The sequence below is a fragment of the Bacillus rossius genome, chromosome 12 (genome assembly GCF_032445375.1).
Source record: "Bacillus rossius redtenbacheri isolate Brsri chromosome 12, Brsri_v3, whole genome shotgun sequence".
Taxonomy (NCBI): domain Eukaryota; kingdom Metazoa; phylum Arthropoda; class Insecta; order Phasmatodea; family Bacillidae; genus Bacillus; species Bacillus rossius.
The window spans coordinates 51,662,271-51,681,852 of NC_086339.1; the positions used below are offsets into that span (position 1 = coordinate 51,662,271).

At 38.2% G+C, this 19,582-nt stretch overlaps 1 protein-coding gene across 1 annotated transcript; it reads right to left on the reverse strand.

The window, feature by feature from the left end:
- Positions 1-200: 200 nt before the first annotated feature.
- LOC134537981 (uncharacterized) lies at positions 201-590 on the reverse strand. The gene has a single exon (XM_063379000.1). It carries the CDS (start codon positions 588-590, stop codon positions 201-203), a length of 390 nt encoding a protein of 129 aa, XP_063235070.1.
- Between the last annotated feature and the right edge of the window lie 18,992 nt (positions 591-19,582).

Consider the following 19,582-nt stretch of genomic DNA (forward strand, 5'->3'; position numbering starts at 1 on the left):
CAGGTCTCGTGGTTGACGGACGGATCACCAACGGATGGAGACGACGGACTGTTATAATTCCGGATTAAAGCCAGTCACACAATGACGTAGGCACGCAAAATAACGTAGTGGGAGAGATGGAAGTTCCCAGCTGAACAAACACGTCCGTGTGCGCGCCATTTGAGATACCTACTCTTCTGCGAGTTTCGATCCCTCGTGCGTCATCCGTGCCGCTTCCGTGCCGCTTCCGTGCCGCTTCCGTGCCGCTTCCGTGCCGCTTCCGTGCCGCTTCCGTGCCGCTTCCGTGCCGCTTCCGTGCCGCTTCCGTGCCGCTTCCGTGCCGCTTCCGTGCCGCTCACGTGCCGCTTCCGTGCCGCTTCCGTGCCGCTCACGTGCCGCTTCCGTGCCGCTTCCGTGCCGCTTCCGTGCCGCTTCCGTGCCGCTTCCGTGCCGCTTCCGTGCCGCTTCCGTGCCGCTTCCGTGCGCTTCCGTGCCGCTTCCGTGCCGCTTCCGTGCCGCTTCCGTGCCGCTTCCGTGCCGCTTCCGTGCGCTTCCGTGCGCTTCCGTGCCGCTTCCGTGCCGCTTCCGTGCCGCTTCCGTGCCGCTTCCATGACGCTTCCGTGCCGCTTCCGTGCGCTTCCGTGCCGCTTCCGTGCCGCTTCCGTGCCGCTTCCGTGCCGCTTCCGTGCGCTTCTGTGCCGCTTCCGTGCGCTTCCGTGCCGCTTCCGTGCCGCTTCCGTGCCGCTCACGTGCCGCAAGGCACAAGCACGTGTCCGTGAGTTGGAACGAGGCAGCCTGACGTGCAAGCGTTAACTCTCTCCGAACAAGAAAAAGGTTTTACGAATTTCAGCATAAAGCAATTTACAAGAACTTTTCGGTTCGAACGACATTTTCCTTAGACATATAAGTACCATTGGCACTAGTAAGTAATTGTAAGTAATTGGGCACTGCAGCAGTAAAAATATACCTATATATTCCAGTTCCTGGAATAATGTAGTAGGCATACCTACAATTTCTGTAAATTTATCATTTACAATTTTTTTTATGTGGAACATCTTAGTTCTCACTATACAGCATTTAGTAGGAGTAATTTCGTGAGAGTAACAGAAATGCAAAACCACGGTCTTGCCATCTGTGGCGGATGGGCAAAAAAAAAGTTCACAAAGCCAAAGGAAAACTTTATTGTATTAACTGTTTAGTGAATTAAAAAAAACGTTGTCAGTATTTTAATAACATTCCTTGTCGAAAATCATTTCCAAAGTCGAGGTTTAATAGTTGTCAAGACTTTTTTCGCTTTTATCGGAGCCGTTTCACTATAAAGTTGGAAAATTATCTCTGCAAATCAAATGATTCGATAGTCGACGCAGCTGCTCCGGCAACGAATTCTAGCGGCGGGTGCGTAAACTACGAGTGATTCAAGATCATAAATTTCGTTGAAAACACAATTTGCACTTGGCATTATTTTTAAGAATTCTGCATTAAATTTCGTGTCCGAGTTTTATATTTAGATACGTGTTTTTGCAACAAGACAACACATACTTGCTCGTGACCGAGGCTACATGTTACATCTCCGGCGAGCACTGAAACACTCGCTCACGTGTTGTTTTGACGTGACAACGTCTAATAAATCCATGAACGCCGGCTGCACGCACGAAAAAGTGTCCCGTTACGCTGTGTCCCGTTACGCTCATTGTACGCTTGCGCCGCATCTATCTCTCTTCCACTTGATTGGAACAACCATCGATTTGACTTTTTCGAGGCACATTAAACTTGAAACACTCCCATTTGTTTCCTACTTTTCCTATCATCGTCCTATCCTTAACAGAATAACACAGATTGGAAGAAGTTAAATAGCAAACATGTACAAAAGTTATAGTTAAAATAATCTCTTCGTTAAAGTAATAAACATATTTGAATTAATGAGTGCAAATAAAAGTAAACTTATCAATTAAATTGTAGATTTAATTTCACTCCTTCTTTGTATCCATACAAAATAGTGATAATTAAATAAAAATGATTCAATTTTATTCATAAAAGTATGCAATCATTTCATCAATGTTTTGTTATGAAGTTGTCACGTTAAACTATCGTCCGTAAACCGACTTTACAGACAACCAATTTTTTTTTTTTTTTTAAATGACGCTTCTTCACAGCCGGTTATGTAAGTTAAGACAATGAATCGTCGAAATCTGAATAACTGATGGTGGCAAGATGAGAGTGGGACAACTGTAAGGCATCTTGCAGGTTCCGTAGCCATGTTTATTTCAATTGTAAACCTCCAGTGAAGGCGAACATTTATGAATCACTTACCACATTTAGATTATACAATTAAATATATATATAAAACTTACTAACATGATTAAAGGATCGTGTCTTAATAAGATCTATAATTAACGTAATATTCAAATCATATAATGAGTTGCTAAGGTAAGAAGACCAAGGAATAGCTAGCAGTGGAAAAACACGCAGCGTCAAGCTCTACTTATATTCGTCGCCTGAGGCCCGGCCCAAGGCTACGCAGACGACAAAAATGACGTACATTAAGTTTCATACCGAAAAACTTTAATTTAAAAGGCAAATAATGTTTAGCAGTGTAATTTTCATCTAAGCCTTTCATTCCAGTAAAATAAGCTAAGTTAGAGGATGTACTTTCACCAGTTTTATGAATAGTTATCAAAAAATATATACAACTGATCTTTTATTCAACAAATTTATTCGTCAGCACAACACATGGATACTTGCTGAAGACACAGATGGCAGCAGCGGGCGCTCGAGTGCGAGTGGGCATTGTGGCACACTTGCAAACTTGCACATTTCCACACTTGCACACTTGCACACTTTCGCACTCGCATACGTCCACACTCGGATATTAGGCTGGGCGCTCACAGGATCAGGCGCGACGCCACGAGATGCCTCGTGTCAGCTCATATCCGTGTTTCCGTTACGTTATCTCTTCCAAAATCCTTGATATCAAATTGTCGTGATACTCCTTCAGAGGTGGATTATATAAGACATGTCTTTCCTGTACTAAACACCCTGATCGATCTGCAACCAGCTCAATGTATACGTCTGTATGTTTGCACATTTATTGTACACGGGTTGCACATGTTTGCGCCCCGTGCACATTTTATATCCCTCAATCTGTGATTTCATATGGTTCAACTTCGCACTGTTAGGGCGGAGACGTAAGAGGGTGCCTCTCATTTCATGACATGATTTTATATTTATATTAATCACTGATCAACTTTTAAACTTTTGACGTGACGTCTAATAAATCGATGAACGCCGGCTGCACGCACGAAAAAGTGTCCCAATACGCTCATTGTCCCGTTACGCTGTGTCCCGTTACGCTCATTGTTCCGTTACGCTGTGTTCCGTTACGATGTAGGCGAGTGCATTAATAATAGGTTATGTTACCATTGACTAAAAAATTATGGTGATTCATATAATTCATGATAGATGTTTGATTAGGGTAAATCCAGGAGAGATGGACCACCGGGTGAGATGGACCGGTGGCATAGTTCACGAACCTGCTAATAGAAAGCGCAATGGTTGGTAGGAATGTGTCGTGGCCACTGTATTGCGCGTGCTGTGTTGTTTTAGTTCCTTTGTTTGAGTAAATTGAGAAGATATTAAAGAAAATAGAAAACAGGTAGGTCAAAAATTTTGTTAATGTGAACGCAGTTGTGTCGTAGAGACAGTATTTTGCAATATTTTTGAACCATCATTCCTTAAAACACGTAAACAAGCTAAACGTATCTTTGTAGTGTTCTGTAGCTACACTGGGCACAACAGGGACGTAATGGCGGCCTGGTCCATCTCTCCCTAACGATCGGGATAGATGGACCAAAATAAAGTGGAAGAGATGGACCATCGTGGGAGAGATGGACCATTGTTTTAAATGGGCCTACGTATTATTAATGAGTATGCTGTAGATTTGCAATGTCGTTTCTACAAAATGGTAAATTCTTCTCTCCGTTAGGCATACTTAAAAAACAAAAATACAATATAGGCTATATGCGGTAAAGTGAACACATTTGAGTCCATAGTTACTTTTATCATTCAATCAAATTATTATTTTTCGGCCACTTTTAAATAGGATATAAATAATAGCTTATGAGCCTATTACATGAAGTGTTCGTATTACTCGCGTGTTCTTGTTTGTATTTAAAAGTTGCGAACAGCCTTTAATAATTTTTTACAACTTTTTGTAGTCATTTGAAATCTGCATTGTTGGGCACGGAAAATGAAAAAAAAAGCGTGTACTTCACATTCAGAAACTGCAAACACATGGCTTTACACCATCGCGGGATTGTGTGCGGTCAATGGCTTTCCAGCTAGCCGAACAAATGAAAATTAAACACAACTTTGACCTAGACGCCCAAAAAGCAGGTTATGATTTGCTGCAATCGTTTCTGATTCGTAATCCTGAACTCTCAGTCCGAAAGTCAGAGGGTATTTCTAAGAATATTGCTCTCGGAATGAATAACACAGTTGTAAAACAGTATTTTGACCTACTAGAAAAAGTTTTGACTGAAAATGATTTGATAGGTAAGCCTGGGCACATTTAAATTGTGGACGATAGTGGGTTGCAACTAAACAACAAACCAGGAGAGGTTGTTGCAATTGAAGTGGTCGGTGCGCTGCGTTCGAACTTCGCGCCGCGCGGCGGGCTTTGGCGCTCCTTCCCTTCCTCCTTTCCCCCCCCCCCCCTCCCTGCGACCAGTGCTGTGCTTGACTTCCCCTCCTGAGGTGTCCGCGCATGCGCGTGGCGCCCTCTGTCTTAATTAAAACTGCGTGTATTGCCTTGAAGGCTCTTCTTGTTCGTTAGCACTCAGGTAGATAGGTTGTTATAGCCAGTCGGTGCTGGTATTTACTGAATTCAGTATGTAGGTCAGTTAGTTAAATGTAGTGAGTGTGACAGCGGGGAGACTTCATGTAAGTGCTTGTAAGGTGGTGACCCTTACTTTCATGTAACTGGTAATAGCTAAACTCTTAAGTATTCTAAATAGTTTATTCGGCCGTCACCTTTGAAATTACTTTTGGCATTATTACCCTTTTCGTTTGTTTTTATTAATAGCTTGCATTGCTACTCGTGTTTTGTCTGACGTTTCTCCCCGTCATGTTGTTACTCGTGTTTAGGGCTTGTGTTTCGCTTTTGCGTAATGTATGTAATCACGAAGTGTTAAATTGTTTTTCTCTTGATATCTTATGCATTTGAATTAAATTGCAATTTACCTAGTGTAGGTTAGGCCGCGGCCGCCCGCATTAACATTTACGGGTCTTGTAATGTCTAATGAGGCATTTGTCTGTATTAACGTAATTCTCGGTCGCTGCGATGATTGAGGGTTGTCACTCTTTTGCACTTGTAGGCGTTTATTTAACGAGAAATTATCCTTTACTATCCAATACTATTTGTCTAAAGTAAATACTAAAGTATTTGTAATATTGAAAATACGTTCACGTATTTTGCCGTGACAACTGTACTAGTGCTCTTGTTCTAGGGGATAATTACTTAATTTTATATAATTGTCTTTGTATCCCTTTGCTAATTAATCAGTATGAATTTCTATGTAAAAGGTTGGTGTAATTGTATGAGGATTTACATGAGGCTTTTGCCCACGATTAAAACGAAATGTGTTAATTTAAATGCTTGCTGATTTAACCTTTGCATCTATCCTTGGCTATTATTAATTGGATCACACTTTTGAAAACTGTTTACTCAGCTCATACTATTATCATATTTTTTAAGGATTGTGTTACACGTGGTTGAAGGTTCTCGTGAAAGTACTTCACCTGCTGACACTTTCCTATGAAGCTCATGGAAGCCTTCACAATAAAAGGATCAAAAAATGTCAGCACGGTTACGTCTGGAGAAAAAGGTGAAACCATTTCCGTTGTTTGTTGTTTCAATGGCGAGGGCAACTACATTCCTCACTATTGCATTTTTAAGGGGAAGAATAAGAAACAGAAGTTCAGTGATGGCATGCCTCCGGGTTCCATGATTGCAATGAACGTGAAATCTGCTTACATAACCTCTGAATTATTTTTCGACTTATTGAAACATCACTTTTTGCAAAGAATGCCTGCTGGAAAAGTACAGTTGATTCTTGACGGACATTCCTCCCATTGCAGCAGTGTGGAAATGCTTGAATTCGCTGTTGAAAATGATATAATTTTGCTTAGCCTTCTTAGTCACACGACCCATTTCTTGCAGCCACTTGACAGAAGCTTTTTTAAATCTTTGAAGTCTAACTACAACAAAGAATTTAATGTGTTCATGAGGAACAACCCATTGCAGCAAATTACGAGACTGCAATTTGGCAAGTTGCTAGGATGTGCTTGGTCCAAATCAGCGACTGTATAAAATGCAGTTTTCGGCTTCAAGGCATGTGGAATTATTCCGCTAAACATGTCTGCAATACCAGACTACGTTTACCTGACACCTAGCGAAGATTCAACAATCATTACCTCTGACACAAGAGGTTCTAGTGAAACGTCACTTTCTGAAGCTACTGAAACGAACTTAGTTCAACTACTCTCCAGACATTGGTTTGACATCAAACCAAGAAGTAACCATAGTCACCGATAGGTCTACCCCTCAACTTGAATCTGCTCTGCCTATAAGACATTTTGAACAGCCTATCAGTGATGAATGCCTGGCGACTCCTGGAATTTCGTCAAGGCCTACAAGTGTCTCCGGAGTCAAAGGGGTCGACAACCCCACGCCAACAAAAATTTTGAACAACATTTCACCTATTCCAATCTTAACAAAAAAAACTACAGCCTGTGGTAAGAGTGCAAGTGTTTCGAAAGTACAAATTCTAAGCATAATGTACAACGTATTACCCAAGGAAAACATGACAAACTGAAGAAAATAAAAGAAGAAGAAGAAAGAAAAAGACGGAGAGAAGAAGCTATCCTAACTAGGACTGTAAGGCCTACCAAACATAAAAAACCAAACACTAAAGGATTTTCTCAGCCAATTTTGTATGAGAAGTGATGATGGTGACTGGGACGAAGATGAATGTGTTGGGTGTAATGAGGACAACAATACTACAGAAAGTACAGAAGACTGGATTAAATGCACAGTGTGTTCCCGTTGGTTGCATGAGAACTGCACAAAGTACGAAAATAAGTGCGATGTATGTGGAAAAAAAGAACTAAAATCTTTATGGGTTTTGAAAAACTACATCTGAAAGAAGAAATACCTTGTAAACATGTTAATGTATAGGCACTGTAGACTTGTTGTACGTTGTACGATTTTTGTTTAATTGAGTGCTTAAATCTGAATTTAAAGTTAGTCATAAATGATTAAATAGCTTTCTCAATGCTGGTCCATCTCTCCCATATAGGCTGGCCCATCTAACCCTAGGTATATGGTATAGATGGACCAGTACTGCAAAATTTTTCAGAATTTTTCTTCACTTTGTTAACGTAAATTTTCTGCATATACCTTTGCTTTTCATATGCATAGTTCACCAGAATATCATAGCGAAATTAATTTCACCAATATCTTGACAAATAACAAAATTATAAGAGTTTCAAAAAAGGTGGTCCATCTCTCCTGGATTTACCCTACAGTTTATTTATATGATAACTTGTTCATAATTATATTTAAAATTTATAGCTTAGAGCAGTTTTTAAAATTAATTACACGTCATTTACACGTGAACTGTTTCGTCGACTGTTTATAAAGTGAAGTGAAAAGTTAATGTGGTTTTCATTGCTTATTACAACAAAAATTTCGGCAATAAAGGTTAATTATTCTTGCATTTTAAAAATCTGATTACTAGTATAATTTCAAGTATTTATTCTTTTATTATTAAAATTAAAATGATTCTATTTTATTCATAAAAATATGCAATCATTTCATAAATGTTTTCATATGACGTTGTCACGTTAAACTATCGTCCGTAAACCGACTTTACAGACAACCATTTTTTTTTTTTCAATTGTTTAACTTTCACGGAATGAGAAATATATACAGCGTATACTTTTTGCATAATTAGCTGCCAAAGTTACATTTTCAAGGTTTTTTGGTTGTACAAATAAAGAGAATTTAATATTTGCACAACTGAAACTTTTTAGGTTTAACTACAATGCCACTGGCTACTTCATGATTTGGTTTGAATTTCTATCACAAAAACTCATTTCATGTTTCTTGGCTGTCAAAATCGTAACAAATTCGAGAATTTTGAAATCCCAGGTAAAATTAATTATCATATGAATTATTACATTATTATATCATATTTGTCATTTCGTGAAAGTTAAACAATTGAAAAAGTCTACAAGTTGATCTGTAATTACTGTAAATATAAAATCTTGACCTGAAATGGGAGGCACCCCCTTCAGGTGATCAGTAGTCACTGAAGGGGTGAGTTAGGGGGGGGGGGCCTCTGGTACTGAGTACGTGCTCATAACTGGGATATAACCCACGACTCTCACTACATGGGCATTACGGGTCCACGATCACTTCACCGATCAATCAGATTACCCGGTGATACACAAACAGCAATCCATCACTGTTGTTTATAAGTCTGAACCGATCCATGTTCAGTGTCCATCAGTTAGGTCCGGTACTTACTCCCAGCCTGGTCGGGGAATTATCACTAGGGGCATGCATATTTCGCGAAAAGATTTCGAGACTAGATTAAAGTTAAAACACTATAGCATCGTCTGTGTTTCGTGATTGGGTGAGTTTCTCCCAGGTACATATCGAGTGTTACAACACCAATCACAGTGATTCAGTGCGGAAGCAAAAGCGTTCTGAGTGGCTCGGCCAAATAAGGCAACGACTTCTCTCGCAGACGGCCGCCAATCACAAGGAAGAAACCACAGGTGCGGGTATACCTTGTTGCAGTCTAATAAGTGTACAGATTTTTTTCGCTAAAATTGCCTGCCCCTAATCATCACTTATGAGAAATATAATTCACGGTTAAAAGAAGGCATAGGAAAACCACCGCGGAATCATTCAATTAAGCGGGTTTCACATTAAAAAAACACATGTGTGTGCACAATTGAATTTTTATGCATTAAATTGATCCGACACTTGTAAGCTGGTAGTGTTCTCAAATATATAATTTTTACTATCTCATATTTTTCCGTGACATCTCACCCGCAGCCGGAGGACAAAATTGTTCAATATATAAATTGAATTAGTTATAGACAGTTAATGTAAAATTTCAATGACCTCGAAACATTATTTATTTTTTTGGGAACATTTTATCGGTAGTCACGTTTTGCAAATAATTTTCACGATTTATACCTACTTAAAAAGAAACTACCTAATCAATGTCATATCTCAACAATCTCTTGCAACAATACGATAAATTATTACACTGTATTTTTTTGTTTGTAAATGGAACAGAAATATTCATGTACAGCTACAGATACTTGTAAATTTGTACATTTTCGTGAAAACAACTCTATTACTACAAATTAGTGTTCGCAGCAATACTGGGTTCAGACTCTGACCCGGGAATTTATGTTTTGGGTTGTCCCAGTAAACCGTTCCCTAAATAGCGTTCCAGATTAACTGCGCACAAAATTATGCATAATTAATAAAAAAAAGTCAAATTATTTAATTTTCGTTTATTTTTTCCACAAAAAAATTCTTGAATGAAAACATCAATTAAAATATCAAATTGTGCATGAATTTTCAATAAGAAATACTCAGTATTATCTCTAAAAACATATTTCATATACCCAAAAATAAGAATAGCCCTGAATTGAAAAAACTTACAATATTATTACGAATGCAAGAGACTAGACCGTGATAAATAAAAATAAACAAACATATTGACTTCCCTCCTATGCACACGGCCGTAGTAAGTGCTGTAGAGAATCAGTGGTCTCTAGAACATGATGGTCGTACATACTACCTGTGTTCTATTCGCTGTCACTGTTTCGAGACCCTCAAACCAGCGCGGGGATATCTCGAGTCACCATATGCTTATAATAATCTATCAACAGTAATGATTACTCACTCAGCACGATGTAGGCCTACCTATAGCTATACATGTTCACAACGGAAAACAGGTCTCAAAAATCACAAAATACGTAGTAGTTTTTTTTTACGAAGATCCAGTTACCTGAAACTCCCAAGATACCTCCTGGCAAAATGTAGGGTAGACCGGGGGAAATCGGGTCACAGGGTAAACCGGGTCATCGTAACAAGATCTGCTGTCTTGTGGCGAAAGAACGAACTGGAGTCTACGGAACCTACCAAAGAGTGCTGCTATCTGTCTATACAACCGTCCAATACAAGGCGAACATATTCTGTAACATCATTCTTGTAGTCTGTGCGACATGAACCCGAACCTGTGTAGTCCTGAAGTGGAAAATTCATAACAATGTAAGTTTTATTTTGTTTCAAATAAGCCTTTACGTTCGCATTTCGAAATAGTATTGTAGTTTAAGTAATGGAGTACGAAAATATGTACCCAATTAACATTCTTCTGCATTACTGAAGCTCTATATGTTTGACAGAATTTATAATATTTTTCTTTTTTTTTAAAGTGCGAAATGGGGTAACTCGGGTCGCTGCCGTTGGGGTAAAACGAGTCACTGCATACAGTGGGGAAATCAGGTCGCTTCATATATTTGCTATAAATTGTGAAGCACTTTATTCTTCTTTCTCAATTTTTAAGTTAAGACCTATTCTAAATAAGTGGAAAAAATGAATTTAGGCATATGACTTCAACTTTAGTTAAAATTTGTAAGTACTTATAATATTAAAGTTTGAGGACATGTTAAAATACTGAAAATATTATCCATGTAAATATATAATTACGAGTTCACTGCCAAAGATGTAAGTGGAAGGAGCACCACATAAGAAGTGAGATGCCTGTTACCAACACCGGAAAAATTAACACCAAAGAGAATAGGTGAACGAAAAACTGTTGCTTCTCTAAGGCTACTGTCAAAAGAGAATCGCACATTGTTGGAATCCAGGAAATTGAAAAGCAAGAAGCAGGTGTATAATTAAGTTCAAAGCAAAGAAAAATTGAACCTCTGAAGACGAAGAAGCAAACAAAAACTAAAAACATATCCGAGTTGGAAATTTTGAAGAAGGCCAGGATGATGAGGAAGATGTTCTCTGCAACATGTGCAAAATTGCATACAAAGACATCAGAAGCTGCACTGCTGGAGACTGGATTCAGTGCCAGTCTTGCAAAATGTGGTACCATGAGCGCTGTGTCAATGCTTTTCAGTGTAAACAGTTTGTATGCGGAATGTGTCTGTCAAAACAGTAAAGAAAATCTGTTGATCCGATTTGCCCCACTTGTGATCCGATTTACCCCACTTCTGTCCAAATCGGGTCAAAACATTTCATTTTCCTTTTATCAAGTTTAATGTCAATTCGTAAGGAAGATTGGCTAAGGTTTGTATGTAAATATGTACATAAATGTATGACTGATATTACTGTAGATTATTTTATGGTAAATTAATATTGGTTTTATACTTATTCAGGAATTTAAAAAAAATTGACCCGATTTCCCCCGGTCTACCTTATGTGAATTCTTCGTTGACAAGTCAGTAAATTTACTGACACAAGTGATGTAATAGTTCGTGTCATGACGGCGTTTTGTTCTTCAGTTTTATGCGTGGATTAAGTACCTAGTCTTATTTAAATGGAAGAACTTTTGGTAAAAACAATAATAGTCAGACAAATTCACTGTTGCGTTTTTTGGTACATCCTGTGGTGATCCCTGGTAAGAAGCATAGAACCAACTATATAAGCTGTAAAAAACATAGTCGTTTTGATATGAGGCTCTGAAATATCATCGTTCAGCAAAAAAATCATTTGGCACATATTTTAAACAAAAATAACCTTTTTTCTACAGTATTTTAAGACAAAATAACCATTCTCCACACTCCACAGTATTTTATGAAAAAATAACCGTTATCATTAGAATTGGTAATTTTTTTTATATATATATCACCTATCCATGATGCCAACATGTTTCTTTTAAACTTATGTTGTTAACTCTATGGTTTTCAACTGCTTTCCTGATTCAAAAATTAATCAATAAAAAAAAAATATTATGTTCAGTTTTGTACACATAGGACATTGTTTAGGCAAAAAAAAACCTTAATTCCTAGACAATAAATTTCTAAGCTTAATTGTATAACTATATTTGCATATATATTTTGGTTAAAACATATAAGAGGAGTAAGGGTTCACATAATTGAGTAGCAATGAGTAAAGGAGGAAAAAAGTTTGCTTCTCCTGAAAATTTTCATTTTTGGGCTATGGTTGTATCTGCCAAAAGCTCTTAAATTTGTATCTTACGAGGTTTTTTTAAAATAAGTACCGTTACGTAATTCTGTCCCTGCAGCGCTGCGGTCGTCAAATGTACCCACATCTGCTGGCCAGCCACGGACGACATCACGGAAACATTCGACCGTGTTTACGTTTGTTTGCGAGTTTTTTAAAAGCCCCTGCCGATTGGGAACCCCGCAAACTGCGAAACACGCGCTGTGATTGGTTTTATTAGTGCTGAAGGCATGAAAGTGGCTGAAATTATATGATGAATTAAAATTACGCGGAAAGACTTCTATGAGTATGGATTTCAAAAACATGTTTTTACAACACGGTAACTACCTTGGTGAATATTATGTAGGAAAGTAGATTAAGGTATAGGCTTTCATTTAAAAATAAAATTTTAAACAAAGTCTAATTGTTAATTTTTTATTGCAATTTGGTATTTACTTAAAAAAACACTCTTATTTTATTTGGGCTGAACGTGTGTTCGACGTGGAGGTGACCAGAGACGACACCATAGCAAGGGGAGGGGGGGGGGCAGTGCGTGCAGCGAGGAACTACCCAGCACTTACCTGCAGTGCCTTCCAGACTTCAAGTCGCCGGACACAGTTTCAAACCCAGGTCCCCTGTCAAGTCCATGTAACACTGTCAGAAACACCTTCCAACATGTTTGTTCACATGATGTTGACGTCACAGATAAACATCACTTGCGCAGCAATGTTTGATTCACGATTTGGAAAACTTGAGATTCCATGAAATATTTTGCATAAGGACGGATTCTACGGATGTTGGACGAAATCAGCCAATTGGAATCATGCCCAGAGAAAAATGTAAATGACATCCGACCCGTCACGACGAACATTTAAAACGGTGAAGAACACATGGGGTAATGAGGCAATAAAAGTAAAATAACAAGACATAAACCTATGATGAATGTCGTATGCTAAATAATGTCATATATAAAAATTAAATTATGTTTCTATAACTTTTAAAAATTAGATCATTCTTTAAGTAATGAGCATTGATATCAGTTAAATTCATAAAAGTTTTTTAAGTTAATAGATGCAAAAACATAAGTAAAAATTTCTATCCAACTATGTAATACATTAATTTAATTTTAAAATGATATAAAAAATTGGCAGTAACTCAGTCCAAAAATAAACTTCTATAGTGATACATGATGATAAATTTTTTTGAGATTAACTGTACAACTTTTTTTGATTGAAAAAGGAGGAAGCAATTTGTTTTTTTAATATCCCCCCCCCCCCCCAAATTTTATTGTCAAACATAGTTTGAGACGAAAAACTGGAGAGAGTGACAGGGCCTTAACGAGCCACGGGGAGGTGCCGCCGTAAGCTACTCGCACTGGAAGCGTTAAGGCTCTTAGGCTGAGGGCTGAGGGCGGTTAGCCGTAGTGTCAAAGTCTGTGCGAAGCGTTTATTGGTTTGAGCCCCATGCAAGGAAAGGACGTGTGTGTATGGTAATAGACAAATTAAGCTTGTAAGATATCTCGAGTACTTATGGAAGTAAAGACTTGGTCTACCTGCACTATCTAGTACTTTTAGACTAGTTTTATTTATAATTGACATTCAGTTGACTAAATATTTAATGAAATAAACATAATGGCATTAATAAATAATATGGTTGCGTGGGACTTGAAATAACTAAAAATTAAATAAATAACGGTCAGGTTGGTATTTAAAAAGAATAGTCAATGTATTTTATATGTTAAAATTAAATAAAAATGACTTCCTGTCAGAGAGTAACTCTGCACAATTATCGTCACTTTTTCAAAACAAAGAGGGAAAAGTAAACTGAGAATATTTACTGCTCACTCGGTAGAGTCAAACTTGCAGCAATCTTTACCTACAGGATCTGAAGTTTCGTCGTCCTATACACGTCGTTATTCGGGGGAAGTGTAACCATTTTAAAATAAGAATGAATTAATTAAAAATAACTTAGCACCATTTCAAAACCAAAGTAAATTTTTTTCTGAAAGTTCGTAGTTTAAGGAGGTGCCTCCCATTTCAGGTCAACATTTTATATTTACAGTAATTACAGATAAACTTGTAGAGTTTTTCAATTGTTTAACTATCACGAAATGAAAAATATGTACAGCGCATTCTTTTTGCATAATTAGCTGCCAAAGTTATATTTTTTTTTACATTTTTGGGGTGTACAAATAAGGAGAATTTAATTTATTGCAGAACTGAAATTTTTTTGGTTCAACTGCAATGCCAATGGCTACTTCAAGAAATGGTTTGAATTTCTTTCAGAAATTATTAATTAATTTTAACTGGAATATCAAAATTCTCAAATTTGTTACGATTTTGACAGCTAAGAAACATGAAATGAGTTTTTGTAATATGCAAACCATATCTTGAAGTAGCCAGTGGCATTGCAGTTAAACCTGAAATGTTTCATTTATGCAATAAATTAAATTCTCATTATTTGTACAATCCAAAAATGTTAAAAATGTAAATTTGGCAGCTAATTATGCAAAATGTATGCGCTGTATATATTTTTCATTTCATGAAAGTTAAAGCATTGAAAAAGTCTAAAATTTGATCAGTGATTAACATAAATACCTATAAAATCATGACCTGAGATGGGAGGCACCCCCTAAGATCAAAATTGTAAAGTGATAGGCTCTACAGATTACAGTCAAACGTCAGAATCTAATTCATAACAATCAACCTTAAGCAAGAACTTAATAATTATAAATACTGAACGAAAAACAAAATATAGTTTCACCAAACGGTATCCTAATACTTTCGACCAGTTATTTTACGATTATCTTAAATCGTAATCATTATTTCAGACGAGACATTTGCGTACTCACGTTTTCCAAGAAGACGAACATTTTCCAGGCCAAAACGTGTACACTTAACACAACGGCCACTCTTGCCCCCGGTACCGTTGTAATACTACGATATTTACAGGTTTACTACAACTGTTTTGATGCTCATTTGTTTTGTTTTGATTCGTTTCCCGGACTTCCGGCAGTGTTTTGTTTGGCGTGGTCACGAGCGTCAGTGGCCTCGGACGTTGCCATGACGACGCATCAAATCAACAACGTTCCGCCGTGTTCGAAACATCATTACTAATATTATAAAGCTGAAGAGTTAGTTTGTTTGTTTGTTTGTTTGAACGCGCTAATCTCAGGAACCACTGGTCCGATTTGAAAACATCTTTCAGTGTTGGATAGTACATTTATCGAGGAAGGCTATAGGCTATGACTTGATGTAAGTTTTTGGACATACGCCATTGCTAAGAACTTTTTCTGTTGAAGAAAAACTAATAAAATAAAATAAATAAATATATAGGCTATATTATATTATCAATAACATTAAGGATCCTTACTCAAAGTCCAATTTAGAATCAAATGCGTTGGAGGGGGTTAGATACAACATGCAGTACACGTACGAAGTGTGTGTTGACAATGCCGCAGGCGCTAGAAGTTTATTAAGCGAAATACCACTCACTGACTCACTCATCACGAGATCTCTAAAACTATACACCCGATTGACTTGAAATTTAGCATAGTTACTCATTTTGTGATGTAGACGCTCACTAAGAACGGATTCTGCGGAAATCCGATCCTAAGGGGAGTTTCGGAGGCGTAATATATCTAAATTTCCAGTTTTTGGTTGGAAATCACCATGGCAACGGCCGTTGCTTTGTTGATGCTTCATTCGTCGCTATGGCAACGACTATTTCATTGTTAGTGCAGTCCTCATCACAGTTGAAATTTTGCGGATACTTTAAATATCAAAAATTGCCTTTTTTTTCAAGTATATATATTTTACAGACTTGAAACTTCACAGTAATTTTCCGAAAATTAGATCCCATGGGTGGTTAAAACCAGGCAACAGTATGTACTTTGTCTGCATGAGAACAGGATTTTGCATTGTTCATGCCTTCTGCGTCTCCATGGCAGTGGTGTACCCACAAGGAGGGGCATGTATAATGAGCGGCGCAAGAGTGATCTGCCTGTAGACTGCCGTAGCGAAGTACGGGTACATCAGTTGTACGTTGCGTGCACGAATCAGAAACCATCGGTGCTATTCATTTTCTCTCCGGTACATTATACAGCTTTGTAATAAATTTTCACTGAATTTTTTTTATTTACCATTACTGTAAATGGGAGAAGTGGCTTAATTTTTTTCCATTAGTATAGTCATGCGAAGCCGGTTCGGGCAGCTAGTAACATTATATTTGGTCGCTTTTAATAAAGACGCCTAGCGTCGACGTTTGTATTGGTTGGCTAGTACCGAGTGTGCACAATTTAAATATAAATAAAGTGTAATCTGACGCCGGGAAGATGGATTAATTCGGCGTTAATTCTCGTGAGGAATTCGACTGTTTGCAGCAGATCAGTGTCACGTGTACCTACGAAGTTGTAGCTAAACGCGAGAACTAATTACTCCGTACGTCAGCAAATGAATGCAGCGCGCGGGAACAACTTTACCGCGAAATATAAGGTTGAGAAGTTTCCTTGTGCCAGGATTCAGGTATGGCCGGCTGCACTAACATTTAGGGACGTTAACGCCGTACATCGATAACTCCGTCCCAGCGAACATTATTAATATCACGCACCTAATTAGAGATTAACGTGTTTTCAATAATTTTATTGGATACAACGAACTATATCAACAAACTGTCACACACTGGTCCAGTGGTCCTAGGAGTCAGGGTTTCGTGTCTGACTAGCTGGAGGCACATAATAAACCAATTTAAATAGACATTCGAAAATTAATGGACTTTTACACATGTGCCCACCGTAACGGAACTTAGGTTTGGAAATAATTGTTTTATTTTGGTCCTATCGAGAAATCTGTTACCGAGTCCATTACATTTGTCAATTATTTAGGTATTATAAAATAAATGTTGTTTTTATTTTATTGTTATGACTAACTACCATTTGGTGTTTCTACTAATGATCACTAGGTTATGTTAACCATAACATAAGGCGCCCAATTCCGTTATATTATTCATTGTGTTTATTATTATTATATATTTGTTTTTATTGCATGCTCATGATAGTTTACAGAATTTGTCACATACAACGTGTGGCGTATGTTTACAGAGAATACTTTGGCTCACACAAAGTGCAGGCCGTATCGTTACAGAATAGTTTGGCTACCACAACGTGGGGCCTGTTCTAGTGTAAGCTTACACCGTCAGGAACTTTACATCCAGAAACTGACTCTTCACTTACTCAACACGATCCCTCCAGAGACAGGCATGGCCTCTCCCTAGCGAGCAACGCCCGACTACTCACGTCCGCTCTGCCACTCGTTCCAGAAGGTTTCAGCCCCACTACCACCCAGCCGTGGTGACACCACACACGGCAGAGTGGCGCTGCACCACAACCACAAGATTATTCCAACCTTACGGCCGTCGTGCACACGTTCCCCTCCCACAAATGCGCCCTAATAGTGTAGGGTTGGAGTAACATTCCAGTTCTCTTTGATTAAACATTCCAGAGCTTTTAAAGTAAACAGAGCTGTTAGGGATCGCTCCCTGTTGTTGATCGGGAGGGTGTTAGAGCTTCAGCAATGACCAGCGGCTGGGGCCACCAACCCAGCATGGTCACCGCCTCAGCCCTGTAACCTCCACTCAACTGACCAGACAGTTGGCTGTGTCCTTAACCCTTAGACCTAATCAGCACTGCTGGCGCCTACATCACACCGGGACCCCTCAATCACCCAGTGAACCCGTGGTCCGGTGGAGGCCTAGCTGTCCAGGCTAGCACCGGAGCTGTGTCGTCGCTCACCACGTCGACTCCGCATCGGGCTAGGGAACCCTTGGAGTCTGCTCCAAGCGATCCCAGCACCACCATCAAGTACGAGTCGTACCCAATCAGAATCCAGGGCGAGCAGACACCCGCCTGCCGAATTGCATCGCCGCGGTGGCAACACCCTCGCACACTAGCATTTCAATAAGATTATGCATTGCGGCTACATCTTGCATTCTGGGTTGCAGTTCGTACATTTATTTTTATAATCACTTCCCGAAGTTTCGTCGTGTTATATTGTAGCCACTTTCAAGGGTAGTTTATCAACATAAGTTACATATAGAAGACAGCTACGAAGCCTCAAATAATAAATTTAGCAAAGTTGAAATTATAGGTTTACATAGTTTTCTTGACTCTTTAAGTAGTTATCGATATATATAATTATTATTTATTACAGTAGGCCAACAATATGTTTTTTGCAGTTGACATAGAATTGACTATTCTTGTTTTTATAATGCTAAGTATACTGTTTAGTAAATGTGCAAACATTCTAGTTAGTCGGGATGCATCAAAAGAGAAATGCCGTTGTGTTAAAATATAATTCATATATATATTTATATATATATATATATATATATATATATATATATATATATATATATATGAGAAAGGTAGTATTGTTAAACAGTAAACATCTTTCTCACTAAGGGCCAGAAATAGCTGAATTTATTACAAATGTTTCTTGATATAAGTTATTTATAAGCTTGTTTTACAAAAAGATACGTAAATATTTTTTGCACACAATTAAGGTTGATTTTTTTGTGCTGATATTTAAAGTATGTGTATTACTTTCTCTGCAACGTTCTTAATTTCTTCATGAAAACAAAACACAGCTCTTCTAGCTACATAAAACATTTATTTACACAGTCCTTGTAGCTACACGACTGTTCTGTCTACACAGCTCTTCTAGCTTCACAGTTCATTTTAGATACGAATATTGATAGATCTCGTATTAATTTACTTTATCTTCTTACCTGCAGTATAATAAAACAAATTTAAGAATTCCATAACATAAAAATCTCTGATAGTAGTATAGGATAGCCGGAGCTGGGACTGGCTTCTGGCTGTGGATGGTGCGGATTGTGATTGTCTGTCCGCCATCTTGGATTTTGACGTCACGGCGGCCATCTTGGACGAGCGTAACGGGACACAGCGTAACGGGACATAATGTAACGGGACATAATGTAACGGGACAAGTAGATCACGGCGGCCATTTTGGATCCGCCATCTTGGATCCGCCATTTTGGATGATGTCATTTTGTTTTCTCGAACTTTCCGCCATTTTGTTTTCCGCCATTTTGAATTATGACGTCACCGTTGCAATTTCCGTTACGGCCGCCATCTTTAACTTTTTTATTTATTATCCGATTTTAATGAAAATTTTTTTAAAAATTATAAAAAAATAAAATTAATAAAATGTTAATATATTTTTTTAAAAAATTGAACTTTTTAGACAAGGAGTTTGGAGTCCTCGGTTCGAACCCGGTGAGGACAAAAAAATTAAAAATGGCGACCGATCCTTCCCCCTAGGT